This window comes from Lactuca virosa, chromosome 9 (genome assembly GCF_052849685.1).
Source record: "Lactuca virosa cultivar CGN04683 chromosome 9, Lactuca_virosa_CGN04683_v6, whole genome shotgun sequence".
Classification (NCBI taxonomy): Eukaryota; Viridiplantae; Streptophyta; class Magnoliopsida; order Asterales; family Asteraceae; genus Lactuca; species Lactuca virosa.
The window spans coordinates 172,876,911-172,895,740 of NC_136434.1; the positions used below are offsets into that span (position 1 = coordinate 172,876,911).

An 18,830-nucleotide genomic window follows, 5' to 3' on the forward strand; every position below is an offset into this window, starting at 1 on the left:
AACACCAAACTTTTACAAATCGTGGCGAGCCACGTCATTTGTATGATATGACTTAAAGCGGTAATTTTATATATATTTAATAATTTTATATATTTTTCTACAATTATTAATTTGTATATACATATATGACTTAAGACAACATTTTATTAAAGCGTGACATCGAGTACAATCCTTAAAACCATGACGAGCTTTTTAGCACCTTATTGAAAAATAAGAAAATTTTATGTTACCCCTTATGAAAATTTTTGGTTCTGTCTCTAGCTGCATAGGGAGGAAAGAAAAGAGAGCTCCTACTCAAATGAAGTAATTTCTCAGCTATGTTATTAACTATGTATAATAGAAAAAAAAAAAAAGAAACTATAGAAGGATAAACTAGTAATTTTATTTTAGGAAGTAAGAATCGGTGATCTTACTTTGCATGGATCATCATCAAATACACAATCAAACATGGCCTAAAGACATTCCGTGCAATTTTTATAGTTTAAGAGATGAACCATCAAAATTTTGTTACTCACAGCTTATAATACGGACTTCAATCTATATTTTCATTAAATTCAATATAATCGATTGAAAATGCTTAATTCTTTTAACTTAAATTAAACTGAAACTCATACCCTCTATCATCGTTTTCATTAATAGAGTTGTACTTTAACTTCATTACCATCATCACTATACTCATATATTTAGCCACTCAAATTTTATTTTTTTTGTTTCGTCTATGTAATATTCATTCAATCTTTTCTGAAATCACTAAAGAATAAAGGCAACAATAGTACGAAGTACAAATTCCATACATTCCATACGACAAAAGTTTGGTACATGAAGCAATTCAAAAAGAGGGTATAGCCACACATGATCCCAAGAAACTACAAAAGATGCATCAAAACAAATTCTACAAGGTCCCTACTTATGAGGAGGCTGACTGGTACCCAGACCCGAAGAAGAAGGTTTCTCCACATCCTCCGGCAAAGGAGAGAGATCAGGGATTAAAGATTTAGTCACACAAATCAACCCAGGAGCCGATTGAGCCAAATCTAAAGGATTCATAAGTGCAAGTAGTTTTTTCACTTCTGTTTGAAATGGAAATTCTGGAGGTGATTTCTTGGCATTTGGAGAAACCATGAATTTGAAAGTACTGCACTTCACCAGAGAAAATGGCAGACCAGGATTTCTATCATCATCTCCTTTTTGGTAGTTGTAACCAGGATAATGTTCAAACTTGAAATCGACACATTCAAGCAATGTTAAACCACATTGAGTTGCCAATTCTTCGATATTCCAAAGATTGTATGGGTATGTAGTCTTGTGGGTTACATGAATTTCACCTTTTGGATACAACTAATTTGCGTACTTTTTTGAGGAAAAAGTTAGGAAAACCCCAACATTTTATCTACTTATGCTAAAAAAAACCATTATCTTATTTTTGTAACCATTAAAACTATTATATTGCAGATAACCCAAGAAAAGTAGTCTTCCATGTGCAAATATCCACTCAATTCGAATAACAATTCGACCATCTGAATACAAATAGTGTTACAGTTTAATAATACGGTCGTGTAACCTTTATAGTTCACTCAACTATGCAACTAGTTTTCTTGGCTTATTTGGTAGCAAAACATTATTTTAGCCAAAATCAATAAATATAGTAAGTTTTTTTTTGAAGTTTTATCTTGTTTTAAAATGAATGAAACAAGAATAGAATCTTACACAATGGTGCAATGATCACTTTCTCTATCAGGAAAGCCAGAATCTGGGAAATTGAATACAATTCGATCAAACTTCGGCATTCGAAGGTAGGGATGATTCCTCATTCTGACTGCATCAAGTTTATGTAACAGTTGAGCTCCAAAGTTAACCAATTTATCCAAGTTTGCTTTTGCATGCTTGTAGTTCTCAATAAGATATTCTAGTAAGATGAAATTATCCCAAATCACAAGAACAATAAGTTATTCATCATTTTGCATATAAAACAATGACTCCAAAGAACAAGAGGATTTATGCATTATTTTTTTCCATATGATTTCTTCCAATATAAGTATTTTTTTGTGTTCTTTAGTTTATTAATTAGAGGTGTTCTATTAAATGAAATATATCAATTTTTTTAAAACATATGAAACAGTTAGAGGATTTATAATTCACCAATATTTCATACAAATATATCATTTTATAAATGTTTTTCCTTGCATGTTTCTAAAATCCCGGCTAATTGGATAAAAAAAAACTTCCAACATATAATTATCAAGGATTTATATGACACAAATGTTATCATGAAATTTGCCATCATGCATCACTTATGTATTATGTATGTCCATATCACAAAAAGTGGCCAAAATAACATTATGTTCCATCATTAACACTAGTTTTACCATAAAAAATAATGCAAAAACAGTGTTTAATACTAAATCCGTTTAGTTAACCAATGTACCATGAAACTATTTGCCATCATTTGTGCATTCATATATCACAAAAGTGCTAAAAAAAATACATCTCCAGTATTCTTTAGCGATATTTTACCCAAAATTGATACAAATAATGTAGAAATAGTGTTACACAATGTTGAAATATACATTTGTTAAGGTATCATTCGTAACTTTGATAGTACAAAAGAATTAATATTTGTTCTTTTGTGTTACGAGTTCAGGGTTCTATTTTGGACTTATGAAGATTGTTAAGGGACCAAGTTGTAAAGGTAGCATCAAGACTGGATTGGAGAAACAAAAGAAATAAGGACGGAGGGTCTGCTGCTATCATATATATCACAATGTGCTTATTACTATAATTTTTCTGGAAATCTATACGTAAAGAAAAAAAGAGTAGAAAGAAGATGAACAGACTTCCCAACTTTAATAGTTTAGATTGATATTTGTTTGTACTTCGAATTCGTATTGTTACAAATTTTAGTCATTGAATATAACTAGTTAAATACTCCTTTGAAGATTATAAGAGTTTTTATTAAATACTTGAGATGTTCTTGATGTATCTTATCAACTTTTAACTATCGATTTATAACAGAATATTTAACACCAATATCTATTTAGTATAGGTGGAGCAGGGAGCAACGGTATCAAAACAAAGAAATATAACTAGGCGTATTAATTCTACCAGAGAAACACTTCGAAATGATTATGAAAACCCTAGATTACCGTTCAAAAATTGCGATACAGTGGATAATGAAAGTAGCAAGGATAAAATACCATAAGTATCGAGAGAAGAGGCTACAATGTTTGAAGCAGAGCCAAAAGACATAGCCAAACTCAGAGCAAAAGAGAAATCTCCTTCTCCAACCAACAGTATCTGGTGATTCGACGAGTAATGCTTCGCCCATTTCTCTTCCGCCATTGTTAAGCTAGAGATAGAAAGGTGCAGGCTGCAGGACGTGGGTGAATCATGTATGAACCCAGGTTATACAGTGCAGAAAGACAAACCGTCACAGAAGAATTACCAAATTGCCACTATAACTTTGGGAAAATGTTTAAGAATAATTAACTGTGTCTACTGTGTATTGATGGTTTTCATGATTTTATGTGCCGCCATATAGCTCGGGCGAAGCTTTGGTATTTTTCCGTTTAGACCCTTCTAGTTTACGAAATTACTAATTTGAGTCCATGTATTTTAAAGTTGGGAAATCGAGTAATCTAATTTTTTGGTTGTTCTTTTTTTTAAATAATTTTTTTTTTTGCAAAATGATCGCTTGGTCCGGAATGGGTTGTTCCGGACCCGATTTCAAATTCGGTGAAACGGGTAGATAATTTCGATTCTGGTAATGTGGTTCTTCTATAAAGGCTATTTAACCCGTTTCGGACTACACTTCTTCGACATCTGTTGTTTCGGACTACACTTCGACATCTCATTCCGGACACCTCTACAACTGAAAATATATTCCGATAGTGAAGAAATGCAGTTTTTATTTGTAAGTTTCAAATTTGTTTTAATTAAATGCATTTATTTTAGATTATACGTTAAAAAATGTTTAGTTTACGCAATTATATAGGTATTATAGGGTTTTCAATGAATTTTAATCATGTTAATGCAATTATAGGATCACATGGACTTATACATTTATACTACTTGATACATCGTTATCAAAAACCCCAACTTTTGCTAGTCCGAAACGTGTTCGGAATCCGAAAATCAAGTCTGGAATCCGAAAATCATGTCCGGAATACAAAGAACTGAGTCCGGAATTTTGGTCCGAAATTTATGATCCAAAATACCGTACCTGATTTTCGGATTCCGGAATATACATACAAAAATCCTAATTCTGGAATACAATCAAAAATCCTAATTCCAGAATACAAACAAAAACCCTAATTCCGCTCCGAAACATACATACAAAAATCCCTAACTAATAACTCTTTTGATTGTAGCACGCTAGAACATACGAAGCGGTTGTTACTACAACCTGCAGACCTAAACTTGGGCACAAAATCATGGCTCGCTTACAAAACCCACCAGATTGTGGGGCGATGTATAGGCAATCATGTTTTGGTGATTACGTGAACATGTCGATAGGTGTCGAATGTCACCCTTTACTATGTCGTTATCTTACGTGCAAGGAAGCTACAAGTTTTGATCCAGTTGACCTAGAAGTGCTTCTATTTCCGGTTGGCGACTATCGGGTTTGCTTTTACAGGAAAGCATTCTGCTTGGTCACCAGCTTGTGGTTTGGGGATTATTTCCATCCCAGTTCTGGTTTTGCAGCATTCATAGAACGTGTGTTTCCATTTGTGTCGCTTTCATGTTCGGTGATTATGGATGACCTTACGAACGTGTTTAATAATTTACTTCATCGATTAAGCGATGAAGACGTGGTGAGAGTCTCCCTGCTGTATATGCTAGAGCAAGGATTTTCGGGGAAATACCCTAGACAGCCAGTTACTAATAAACGTTTGACACTTATCTCTAATTTACAGGAGTTTAACAGGTATACAGTTTTTTACCCACATTATATATAAATGATACATATACTTATTAAGTGTAATTTTTTGACATAGGCACCCATGGGGCATATTGATATGGGATTTCAATTACAAACAGATGTGTATTGTGTTTGATAAGATTGAGGACCATTTGAACCCAAATGTGTCAAGAATAGGCAGTAGACACACATATACTCTGCATGGATTTGTTTATGCATTTAAGGTATGTACATTATGTTTAATAAGAGTTTTTAAACAAGTATTGTAACTTTCTTAACTTGGTAAGTTATTTGTCATTTTAATTTTTTAGATTTGGATCTTGGAGACATTTCCCAACAATAGTATTGTTGGTTCCCCTATACTGGGTGTTATCCCTCAGGCAGTTGCAAACTCTATGATGAGGCGTTTGCATGCACCTGATTGTCAACGTATTCTCGATGTTACTAACGTATTTAGTTTAGTCCACCTTATAATTTATAAGTTGATATGACATAAATAACTTACGATTAACCTTTATATATTGTTTTTTTATGCAGTGTCCCCCCAACGAGTTGTTATAACCTACTGTGCAGGAGCGTGCTGCTAGGTGGTGGATTGAGAGTGTCCAGTGGATATATGCTGCATATTACGCTAATGTTTGACTTATGGGTTTCCTTGTTAATGTTTTAAAACAATTGTCTTTTGAAGATGTAGCAAAAACAAGTTTATCCTTCTGAACAACATTTTGTAGAATATTATGACACCGTACAAACATCACTACGGGTTTTTTAAATCAACAGTATCATAATGTTGGATACCTTTTTGACTAGTATGTCTACTCTTAGACTGAACATTATTTTTGCCACTTAACTTAGTCCTACTTGAAGATTCACTTTTTGTTAACTCTATGGGAAACGTAGTGTCACATTTTCTGCTTGTATGACCGATCCTTTGGCAACGACTACATTTCTTCTGAAGCAGACCTTCACCTTAGGATGGGATACCATTATGGTTTTTAGGACATCTGACTTGTCGTTTATCCATCAATGGTGGAAAAACAACCATGACTTCATTTGGTTCTTCGTATTCAGCTGGAATTGTCATAGGAAACACAACCTTCACATATGTTGAACGACATGTTTCCATTGTGAAGTACGATGACACCCATGCACTGCAATGTTGATATCTCAGTTCCTTGAATACCGCCATAACATGAGTACTAGTTATACCCAACAATTTCCATTTCCCACACGTGCAGTAACGAATTTCCATGTTTACTATACCATTTTTCATTTGGTAAGCCACCTCATATCTACTTTGATCAATCTGGTATACCCGAAAACTAGATGATTTGTTGATCCTCCTATTGATGAGCTTCTAAACATACTCAGTAACATCTTTTTTGCTTTCATCTATAACAAACATTTACGTATACATTGTTATGTACAGTAAATTACACTACAATTATCATTGAACTATTACAATATAGGGAAACACTTACCTCCAACATTACATCGATGGCACCACCCTTGTTGCATAGTTGCTCAAAAGAAATCGATCAACATTGTTATTGGTAGTTTCCTTGCGTCTCTTGATAATGCATTGACGAACACTGTTTGATGTCGTAATATTGTACCGAATCACGGGGAAACACGACCTTGCCCATCTCTCATTTCCGATTCTATCTAGCCATGTATGACAATCATCGTTTAGTGCACGTCGTAGCCTACTCAAGCTTTTTTTGAAATCAGACTCTCGGTATGCCTTTGTAGCCTCCCAAAACAAAATCTATGTTCTCTCTTGCTTGCTGGTATTTGTTCTCATATTCATCAACATATAGCGACAACAGAGTCGGTGATATGCAATCGGGAACACGGCTTGAATGGGCATTTCAATTGAATTAGCGTTATCTGATATGAAAGCCAAAGATGGCATGTCCCTAATATATTCTTTGAGTCTTGATAAAAACCAAATCCATGACTCTCAACTTTCAGTTTTCCCAACACAAAATGCAATAGGAAGGATTTGGTTATTACCATCCATGCCTACTGCTAGGAACATGGTGCCCAAGTATTTCCCTTTAAGGTGTGCGCCATCAATGATAAAAATAGGACACAAACATCTTTGAAACCCTTGAACCTATAAAGTAATTAATAATCTAATTAAAACAAACGCATGTGTATGGACATTAAATATAAAGAAGTAGGTATATAAAATATATTACCACGCAACCTATATCCATGAAAAAGTATTCAAATTTGTTGTCATCACTCGTCTTTATATGTGTAACCATCCTTGGATTCTTCTTCTCCAAGTTGTAACAATATATAGGTAGTCTAAGAAAGCTTTCTTCAGGGGTCCCTCTTAATAGATTTACAACATACATTTTAGCATTTCATGCTTACCAAGATTAAATATGTATACAAAGACGGTCATTTAAAGTTCGTTGTATCTGTTTCCCCCGCAACATATTACTGGTACTATCAGCTAATATGACATTCAGGAAGTGACCCAATACCTTTTTATTGGCTTGTCGGTGATGTGGACGTAGTTGTGTGTTTGAGCAAGTGTGTTTCTCTTATAGTTTAACCATTTGAAATGAAACAGTAGTATTATGTTTTGTTGCGCTAATCCGCTAGTCAAAATTATCCATATAGCAAACAGCTTCAAACCTGTCTTTTGTAGATTGTTTCACTTTATATTGGAAACCTTCACTAACACTTTTCTTTCCTAAATTAACCTTAAGTTCTTCTTTCTTTTTTAAGAGTTGGAATAACTTAACGTGGGAATTATAGTTGTGTGATGTGGCCCCTTTATGATTTTTTTAGCTAATTCGGGCAGTGGTAAAGGATCAGGCATACCCTAATGGGTGGGTTGTGTTTCTTCAGAATAGAAAACTAATAAGGAAACTTTTCCTATTGTGCTTTTCGGGGTTGTGGTAAGGGATCAGTTTCCTCTTCTGCATCTTCATGATTACCCCCATCAAATTCAGTGTAACTCGGAAAATGTTCCACTGGCTCTCCATGTGGAACTATATTAACATCATCAATCAACATAACTAGTTTTGCCTCATCATTCACAGATTCATCAACATCAACAGTAAGGTCTTCCTGAACAACAATCTTACCTTTAGACCTAGAATCACCGCTATGTATAGGTTCCTTGTAAGAAGGAACATGGTTGGTTGTCATAGGTAATAAATTACAAATTTGGTTACTTCCAGCACCGGAAGAACCATTTCCAGAACGATTATCCCCGGGAAATCGATTAGTACCACTATCCATAACATTATTAACAACAAAAAATTATACTGTGTTGAGAGACATAGTAGTAACAAAACTAAGAAAATATCTGACATCACTATCGTCAAGAATCTGCATAACTATATTTGATCAAGGACATTAAAAAGATAGACGAATTTGATTTGTGTGTAACCTTGACTTGGAAGCAACCAACTTAACTAACCTAATGAAGTTGATATCAATGGTTATATCTACACCAAATCTTATGTAATACAGAGAAATATATTGCATACATCCGTCGATACGCTACCAGTCGAACCGCTAGTACGCCTCATTCACGAAGTTATTCCATAAGGGGGCATAAGGAAACTGCCTACAAAATAGTAGTTGAATGAGTGTCCACTCTCACCCACCGCTTCCTTAATTAGTGGAGGGTCGTTAGCCGAACGGGTTTGAGAGGACAATTAATTCTCATTAATAAGTATAATGCGACTAAAAAGTAACTAAATTATTTTACTTAAATCCCAAATCTTGGTTACTTTAGGAAAAAATGTGAATTTGTATGCTAACCCATGCAATTGCACATTATACTTTATAGTAGTTAGTGGAGCGCGTGTGGTTAACCGGCACACTACTAGTTTGTGATTTTATCATCTCATTTTATGGTACTTCTCGCTGTCATTTATCATCCATGCCTACTGCTAAATTGTAGAGATATTATGCAGATTATTGGCCGTACAATGTGAGCAAGGACCTTATGGAGAAGTACCATAAGCGAGCTCGTCAGGAAAAGTACGAGGTGGTAAAGTCCCTCATAGAAAACAAGATGAAAGAAGGAGAATCTGTTAGCAACCATGTGCAAAGTATGCAATGATACGTGGACTGTCTTGTCAAGCTAAATGTGAACTTTGATGAGGAGTTGCCTATCGACATAGTCTTGAACTCCTTGCCAAGTTGTTATGATCAGTTCATCTTGACTTATCATTTGAACAACAATGAGATCACATTGTCTCAATTGCACAACCTCCTGCAAACAGTTGAAGTAGGGATAAAGGGAAAAAGTGTTGCCTCCACTACTACTAGTGCTCCCGTTCTAGCCATTGGTCAAGGGAAAGCGAAAAGGAGGAAATGACCTCCTAAGAAAAATTAGAAGGGAAAGTCTCAAGCTGGGTCATCAAGCAATGAACCCAAAGGAAAATCCAGTTCTGATGCTCCTCCTGTCTCTGACCCCAAAGAGTCCACTTGATTCTACTGCAATGACAAAGGCCATTGGAAATAAAGTTGCCCTAAATATCTGCAAGACATTAAAGATAACAAAGTGAATCCGACTTCTACATGTATATACACTATCTTATCTAATAACTCGTCATCTTCTCGTTCTTAGGTCGTTGATACAGGATGTGGTATTCACATTTGTTCTGATTTACAAGGGCTAAGAGGAAGTGAGGATGTGGATCATGGTATAATAAACTTAATCATGGGGAATAGGCGATCTTCACCTGTCACCAAGATTGGAGTTTATGGTCTAGTGCTTAGTGATGGTGTTAGTTTAGATTTTTTGAATTGCTGTTACTCGTCAGAAATGACACGAAACATTATTTCCTTTCATGCATTGTTTAAACAAGGTTTTAGATATTCTTTTAATGATGAGAATGGTTCTATTTGTGCTTATAAAATGGTATTTTTTATTTTTAAGCTTTACCTAGTGATGGTGTGCATGAAACTATGATGTGTGTAGACAATTTAGGCAATAGTGTACTTCAAATTGATTCGTCTAACGGTATAGAAAAAGCATGCTTGTGGCATTGTCGTCTTGGACATATTAACAAGAAACGCATTGCCCAACTCCAAAAGGATGGAGTGTTGGAATCATTTGACCTAAGGTCAGATGATGAATGCAAATCTTGTTTTTTGGGTAAGATGACAAAATCACCTTTCACTGGTTCTTGTGAAAGAGGTCAAGGTTTGTCCGACCTCATACACATAGATGTGTGTGGGCCCTTCAGATCCACACAAGGGATGCTAATCGATTCTATGTGACTTTTACTGATAAATATAACTGATATGGCTATATCTACTTAATCAAGCATAAGTAAGAAACCTTTGAAAAGTTCAAAGAGTTTAAACATGAAGTCGAGAATCAATTGGGCAGGAAGATAAAGATGCTCTAATCAGATAGAGGCGGAGAGTAACTTAGTATCGAGTTCCATGACTATCTCAAGGAATGTGGAATAGTTTCATAATTGACACATCCTAGGACACCAAAACTTAATGGTGTGGTTGAGAGGAACAATCGAACCTTGTGGACATGGTTCGTTCCATGATGAGTTGAGCTTCTCTTCCAATTTCATTCTGGGGGTATGCCTTAGAGACTACCACCCACATTCTTAATCTTGTCCCAACTAAGAAGGTTGCAAAAACACCTCACAAGATATGGACAGGGAAGGTTCCCTCGTTAGCACATATCAAGGTTTGTGGATGTGAAGCTTTTGTTAGACGAGAGGCTCACGGAAACCATGAACCTTGAAGTGAGAGATGTATTTTCATCGGCTATCCACAAAAGTCCTTTGGATATTTGTTCTACAGACCTAGTGAGAACGTGGTCTTTGTAGCACGAATGTGAGTCTTTCTAGAGATAGAACACATATGCAAAGAGGACAGTGGGAGTACAATTGATCTTGAAGAAATCCAAGAGTCAAACGATGAAGGAACATCTGAAGATGTTAGGGCTCAACCTGAGGAAGAAATCCCAGTTGAACCAATTGACGAATCGTTACCTCTTAAGCGTTCCAGTAGAGTTAGAATGTCACCTGAGTTCTATGGTTTCCATATTACTACAGATGGTGACACGTTTATTGGTGATAGTACACTGGTAATTGTGGATGAACTAGCTAACTAAAAGGAAACAATCGCATGCCCTGAGGCGGGCAAATGGCAAGAGGCAATGGACAGCGAGATCAAGTCCATGTATAACAACCAAGCTTGGAATTTAGGTGATAATGTATCAGGTCGTAAGACAGGTGGCTGCAAATGGATCTTCAAGAAGAAGAATGGCATGGATGGAAATGTACAAAATTTCAAGGTTCGACTGATTGCGAAGGGCTTTACTCAAACCCCAGGGGTTAACTATGATGAGACCTTCTCACCCATGGCTAAGATAAAATCTATTAGGATAACGCTCGCCATAACTACATTTAATGACTATGAAATTTGGCAGATGAATGTCAAAACCGCTTTCCTCAATGGGAAGTTGGTTGATGATGTTTACATTAGTCAACCAGAGGGTTGTGTTGATGCAAAGTTCCCCCATAGAGTGAGTAAGCTTGAGAAATCAATCTATGGATTGAAACAAGCTTCTCACAGATAGAATCTTTGCTTTGACGAGAAGGTCAAGGAATTTGGCTTCTCAAGAAGTGAAGATGACTCCTGTGTATATGTCAACGCTAGTAGGAGTATAGTAACCTTCCTGGTATTTTATGTCGATGACATAATTATTATAGGAAACGACATTCCAACTTTGCAAGAGGTTAAGTCTTGGCTTGGAAAGTGTTTTGCTATGAAAGATCTGGGAGAGGATGCCTATATTCTAGGAATAAGAATTTTAAGAGATAGGAGTAAAAGACTAATTGGACTTAGTCAAAGTACATACTTGGAAAAGGTACTAAAACGTTTTAGTATGGAAAATTCCAAGAAAGGAGAACTGCCTATACAGAGTAATACCAAACTGAGTAAGACTCAGAGCCCAAGTACCGATGTAGAGATAGCAGAAATGAATAGAGTTCCATATGCTTCTGCCATTGGATTTATCATGTATGTTATGACATGTACTCGCCCTGATGTGGCCTTTTCTTTGAGCATGTTCAGTCGTTATCAGGGAAATCCAGGTAGAGCTCATTAGATAGCAGTTAAGAATATTCTCAAGTATTTGTGAAGGACTAAGGACTGGATCCTAGTACTTGGTGGCAGTGATACTTTGAGAGTAACTGGGCATAGTGACACCAACTTTCAAACAGACAGAGACAACTTACGTTCTCAATCTGGCTGGGTATTTACCTTAAGTGGAGGAGTTGTAACCTATAAAAGTTCCAAACAATAGACAATAGCTGATTCTACATGTGAATCAGAGTACATAGCAGCGAGCGAAGCATCAAAGGAGGTAATTTGGTTGAAGAACTTCATCAGAGACCTTGGAGTTATTTCATCCATTAAGGAGCCAATGGAAATTTTTTGTGATAACGAAGGAGCGATTGCCTTGACAAAGGAACCAATAGATCATGACAAATCAAGACATATCAACAGAAAATATCATTTTATCAGACATAGAGTAGAAGAATGTCACCTCGTAGTGAAGAGGATATCATCAGAAGAGAATCATGTAGATCCCCTCACACAGGGTCTGAGTAGGGTCAAACATTTTCAACATGCTAGGGGCATTGGTCTGAGAGAGGATATTAGTTTTAGTGATTAGATAGTTAGTTGAAACTTGTAACAAAGCAAATGTAATTGACTTTTGGTGATTAAATAATAGAGAATTATTTATGAGTTTGTTTACTACCTTTTGTCAATTTTTTATTATTGTGTTTCATTTTTCATGTTTTACTTCCCGAATAATTCGTTAATTCAAAAATTCAACAGTCGTTCGTACTTTTGGAAGTAAGTAGTGAATTAAGACTATCATGAATTAGATTGTAGATTATCTAAAGAGTTTTAGACATAGCAATGGTATTGCTATAATGTTCATGAGTACTTTGAAATGGAGATTTAAGTATTGCATTAACCCACACTCAGAGAATTATTTCATCGAATTTATCACGAGTAATTCTGAGACGATAATATCTTATAATCTTGAAACGGAGATATAGAAGTTGTGATTTACAAGTCAGTTGTGAATTGATGATACGTAAACACATCAGTAACTTGATGTTATAAAACATATTTTTGTGCATGATCTGATGAGTAAATGGTGCAAGCATATAAGTCAAACTTTATTAGAAGTTCGACTAGAAGTTCTATGTCATTACAAATAAGAAATTGGGAAACAAAGTTCTATGTCATTACAAATCAGAAATCGAGAAACAAAGTATTGGACAATGAGATTAATTCTGTTCCATGTCTCATGTCCGAATGATATCTTGTAGAACAGAGGATTATATGATCACTTATCTTAGGACACGTGAATGACTGGGTCAGAGTTCGACAACGGCTTTTGGAAGCTACAATTTGCTGATTAGTTTAGAAGTTATATTGGCAATTATAGTTATTAGACTTATCTAAGTGGGAGACTGTTCGATTAGGTGTCTAAATCCATAAATATAATTGGTATATACTTGAATTGATACTAGCATAATCCTTTTGGGTTAACCTCATACCTAGCAACTATACATGATGATTTTGGAGGGAGAGAAAATGATTTATTATTTGAGTAATAAATTGAAATAATTGATTTATTAATATATTATGAAAATAATATATTAATTAGAAATAATATTGTTTAATTAATAATTTATCATAAATTAATTGGAATTAGTTTTGCGATTAATTGGATTAATTAAACGTGAAGGAACTGTTTGGTTATTTATTTGAAGTTAAAGAAAGAAGGCCCAAGGACCTCATTGGATGAGGTGGAAGAAAATCACTTGGACAAGCCCAAGAGTTTTCGTCTAAGCCCCATGAATGAGGGGAATGGGCTGCTTGGTTACCAAGTTAGGGAAATTAGGGTTTCTCCCTTAAACCCTAGCTTTGGCACAAAGCTACCTCAGCTATATAAAGGACCTAGCCCTTCACATTTTCGGGTACTCCTTCCCTCAAGAAGCCTTGGATGAATTTGGTTATCCCTTTTCCTCTCTCGATATTCATCCTCTTGCTAGCTTGGGTGTGATCCCATTAGAGGCATGACAATTGTGGTGCTTGTTTCCAAGAGTTCAACAAGAAGGTGTTCTTTGTTATTTGCTACAATAACAATCAAGGTATGTAATCCTTAACCCTAATTTGGCATTTTTGAAAATAGCCTAGTGTTCTTAGGGTTTTCTTTTGATGTTCATAGTTATAGGTTCAATAGTGAAAACATAGATCTTTATTAGGGTTGCATGCACACTTAAGAGTTTAAGCTTGATTGTTATGCATAAAACCTATCACCCAACACAGCATGTGGACATATGCAACAAATAAACATAAACACAGAACCAACAAATACAGATAATCATACGGATCTACTAAATAGCTACAAACTATCATATCACTATCCTGACCAGGATAAATAATCTAGTGGGCCGGCATTGGTGCCTTCGACCCACGGGTACATTGAGGAAAACTCACCTCTCAGTCTGAATGCAAGCTGAATGAATCTCGACCCCGAAAATCGGGTCAACGATCACTTAACCAAAACCAAGGACCTAATCTCAATTAGTCAGCTCAAAATACCTAAAATACTCCTAGGTAAACTTGGTAAAAACTCTAGTCAAAGGTCAAGGTCAACGAGTCAACTCGGTCCACTCAGCTGAGTAGGCGTGACATACTAAGCTCCTAGGTTGGGCGTACTATGGCTTTGACCGGAGTCGGGCGGTTGACCCTGTACGTGTGTCGTACACTGGGTTACACACGACGTACTCATAGAATCCTTTTTCCTCAATAAGAGCTTAATACATTAAGCTCTCACATCCCAATTTCAGATCCAAGGCCAAAATACCACTAAGAGTCATAAAGTTTCCAACTTTATTACTTTGCATGCCCATTACGTGCTTAATACAAAAAATCTCAACTTCTTAACACCTTAATACCCTCTAAAGCATGCATGGGGAACAACTAAGCATCAAGACCACATTTTTATGACTCAAGACCCCCTCATTGGGTCTGAAAGGACGACTTATTTGATTAAGAGTATGCCATGCTTAAGAATCATCATAGTTGGGACCAAAAATGCCCTAAATGAAGAAATGGCTAGATCTATAAGATAAGATGATCAAGCTATGAGCTTTTTACTTCCTGGAGGTTGCTAGCAAGGAGAGAATCCCATATCTAAGTTGCTTCCAAGCTCCAAAGTCTTCTCACCACCTTCTTCTTCTTCAAGAATAACACCAAGACACAAAAATAAGCTCATGATGCACTCTTCTCACTTAGGGTTAGCTAGAGGGACATTTTATCAGGTGGAGGCTGATGATGGTGAAGGTCATGGGCCATAAAGGGGATTATATAGGGTGCAAAACCCTTAAACTATTATTTTGGTTTGAACGGCGTACGCACGGTGTAATTAATTAGTTAGCCTGGTGTACGCATCCAAGACCCGCCTCCTCATGCAAGAGTATGTCATGCGTACACCCCGAGTACACACGACGTATGGACCAAAATGCAAACCCTTTAAAAAAATTCGGGTTAAAAGTGTACCTTCTCGGAACGGGTGTTAGAGTATATGTTTCAAATTTTCCATCGCATCTTTTAGTACGTGAATTATGGAATATTTGTGGACGTATGGGTGTTGTAGTTGATGTTTTCATTGCTAAGAAGAAGAAAAATCTGGGAAAAATGTTTGCGTTTGTCATGGTTTATTAGGTTTGAGAATCATGAATCGTTAGTGAATTCTCTATGACATATTCGCATTGGGAGTCTAATATTGCATTGTAATTTGGCTAGGTTCTCTAGAAAGGATGCAAAGTCCCGTCCTGCTCCTGTTCCTAAGCATGGTTCTATAAATACTTATAGTAGTAAATTGTTGGGGAAACCATCTAATGCTAATGTGCTTTCTGGTGACAAATATGTGAAGGAAAAGGATGTGAAATAGGAACCTAATTCTCAAACACCTAATGTTAATATTGTTTGTAATGTTGATAAAAGGCCAAATTGCCTCTTGGCACTTCTTGGCTGTTTTAAGGATGTCAGATCAATTGAAAACATACGTAGTATTTCTCAAGGATAAGGTTTTATGGATGTGGATTTCTTATATATTGGTAGTTGTTAGGTGCTTCTTGATTTCAACTCTATTGGAATTAGAGACCAATTCTTGAATCATACAAGTTCATGGTTTTTTGGTTTGAAGCTTTGGAAGGATAACTTCATGTGTGATGAAAGCATTATACGTGTTCAAATTGAAGGTATTCTGTTACTTGCATGGTGTCATTCAACATTTAATAAAATGGTTAGTAAATGGGGTGAATTGGCATCATTGGAAAAACATGATGATCCAAATAGATTTTCCATGAATGTTATCATGATTTCTCGTAATGTTTCACTCTTATGTGAATTGATTTTCGTTGATGTGTTTGGTATTGAATATTGTGTTCGAGTAAAATAATTAGAATCTTGGTACCCTAATTTTGCAAAAAATTTTAATGATGAGAATGATGATGCATCATCAGAAGAGGATGATGTAGAAGACTATGATGATGTTTGATCCTTACACTCTATTCCAAGAACATGGAAAAATCTAAGGGTGATGGAATGAAAACAAATAGGGGTGGGTTTAGTCCTCCTGTGATTGATACAAAACAGGTTGAGTGTGATAATAGTGATCCTTTAAGTGAGCCTGTCACACCCCCGAACCGTCGGAACGGACGGCGGAAACGTCCGGGGGCGGGTGACATCATGCATAGTATCACAACAATTGTATCATAGCAAGCATAGTAAACACAACCAGACATTTAATACATATGTGAAAAAGGTTTACATTGTTTATTACATAGTTTAGTACATAGCAAAAGTAAAATAGTAAAGATGTGACTCTAACGCTCCAACTTCTCCGAACTCCTGAAAGTACCTGTCTACTAATACCCTGAGAATACAAGCAGTTTTGATAGAATATCATCATAAGGCTGGTGAGTTCATAAGCGTTTTAGTTCTGGTGAAAGAAATGTTTCTTTGATCCTTTTGAAAAGTGTTCCTCAAGAAAATCCTATATTTTCTTATGAAAGATGTTTGATTATCCATTAGTTATTTGTTTAACAGCCTGTTTATGTAAGGTCGAGTTATCCCAGGAAAATCCTATATTTTCCTTAAAAGTTGATAGTTGGTTATCTGTTCTTGTCTGAGATGTACAAGTATCTACTATACTTGTATCGTTAGATGTAGTTTTCTTGAAAAACCCTGTTTGTTCCCTTTGAGGTGTATTAGCCTTATTACATAAATAAAACAAATAAATAAGTGGTGAATTAAGTCCTAAGGGTATTTTTAACACCCTCTAGTAATCAATTCGGTTATTACTTTGAGGTTATTTCACTCGTTTCATTATTACAAAAGTAAATTTCTGTTATCTAGGTTGTGAGTGTCATAACCGTACTTAGACTGGATATGGCATGTAACGGGGCCAGTATCTTTTTATGACTTTGTCACCCCTGAACCTAACGGTCCCGTTGTAGCTGGCAGCGAAGGTGCGGGATAGTCAGTCCCGTATAGATCTATACACAATAGTCACGCTCTCCCTACAAAAGATTTTGGTTACAAGGGTTAGTCCTACACTCACGAATCCAGTGGAGTGTTACCAAGGACGTGTCTCAAACTTAGCCTAACAAATTTACAAGTAATAATACTGAAAATCCTGTTTATGATTTGCATGAATCCTTTATAGAATAATACGTATTATTACATGATGGACAAGTTCATTGTTCTAGTTTTGAAAACTGTTTCTACGAGTTGATTTCTTAATCGGTTGGTAAAACTGTTTTCCTTGTTAAAAGCATACTGAAAATATAATTATTTTAACAAAATAACATATTTTGAGCACAAGTTTCCTTATGCTTTTGCTTGTATCCCCCTGAAAACGTTAAAAACACGGAAAATGTAGGGGTATCAACTCACAGTTTGACGTGGGATTCGATTGTAAATTGCTAGGAATTGTTGAGTGTCAAATAAAGCCTCGAGCACAAATGGATCCTATTTAGCATGTAAAAGTACATATATACAATAGGTGAGGGCATAACACTATTCGTTATGGAAGGAAACCACCTTAGGGACTAGGAAACACTTAAAACTAAGTGTTAGAATCGCATGTGATTTGAAAATGGGGAGTTTGCGGTCGTAAAAGGAGTGTATGGTCATGGGTTTGCGGCCCAACAGGGTCTACGGCCCATATGTTTACGGTCCATGGGTTTACGGCCCATGGGTTTACGGCCCAAGTGTTTGCGGTCCATGGGTTTATGGCCGTAAACACTTGGCGAAAAGTGCGATTTTTGGTGTTTCAAGGTCCTTTCTAGCCTTCTGGAAGTGTTCTAAGCTTAGTTTCTAGGCTTAGGAGGGTGTTGTGGCAACTTTGCACCACTAAAATAGAGTTTACGGTCAAGGGAGATTGCCTTGGCCGTAAACACCCTTCTGGTCACGATTTCTAGATGTTTAACAAGTGATTCTTGTATCCAACAAGCTAAGGGTAGTGTACTTACGTAGTGGAAGCCTGAAAGGGTGGTTAGAGTCCAAAAACACTAGTGTGTGTTCTTGGTGAGATAGAAAATCTAGAAAAGATGAGTTTTAATGAGATATGAACATGGATTCATCACTAGAAATGGATTTGTAACAACATTCAAGGTGGAAAAACACTTACTTCTAGAAGATCTTGGAGAGAATTCGATGTTTGTAGAGAGAGAGAGAGAGAGAGACAGAGAGAGAGTAGAGAGAGAAAGCTTCTGGAGTATGTAAAGTGAGAAATAAAGGCCACTCATCCCTTATATAGGGGTGAGTTTATGACCAAGGGGTGGGGTGGAGGGTTTACGGC

The 18,830-nt window shown here is 36.1% G+C and overlaps 1 protein-coding gene and 1 long non-coding RNA gene across 2 annotated transcripts; both read left to right on the forward strand.

The window, feature by feature from the left end:
- Positions 1 to 880: 880 nt before the first annotated feature.
- LOC145135613 (uncharacterized) lies at positions 881 to 2,815 on the forward strand. Its single transcript, XR_013719926.1, has 3 exons — positions 881 to 1,293; positions 1,739 to 1,793; positions 2,642 to 2,815. It is a non-coding gene; the product is annotated as an uncharacterized LOC145135613 (long non-coding RNA).
- A 1,615-nt stretch (positions 2,816 to 4,430) lies between these two features.
- LOC145140010 (uncharacterized) lies at positions 4,431 to 5,479 on the forward strand. Its single transcript, XM_079073637.1, has 4 exons — positions 4,431 to 4,924; positions 4,995 to 5,142; positions 5,230 to 5,367; positions 5,456 to 5,479. The coding sequence occupies exons 1-4, from the start codon at positions 4,431 to 4,433 to the stop codon at positions 5,477 to 5,479; spliced, it is 804 nt and encodes a 267-aa protein (XP_078929763.1).
- The last annotated feature ends 13,351 nt before the right edge of the window (positions 5,480 to 18,830 follow it).

Excerpts from the sequence above, each read along its gene's own strand:
- LOC145140010 (XM_079073637.1), top strand. The coding sequence starts at position 4,431 with ATGGCTCGCTTACAAAACCCACCAGATTGTGGGGCGATGTATAGGCAA. Across the intron at positions 4,925-4,994 it reads AATTTACAGGAGTTTAACAG|GCACCCATGGGGCATATTGA; the intron begins GTATACAGTTTT and ends TTTTTGACATAG. Across the intron at positions 5,368-5,455 it reads GTATTCTCGATGTTACTAAC|TGTCCCCCCAACGAGTTGTT; the intron begins GTATTTAGTTTA and ends TTTTTTATGCAG.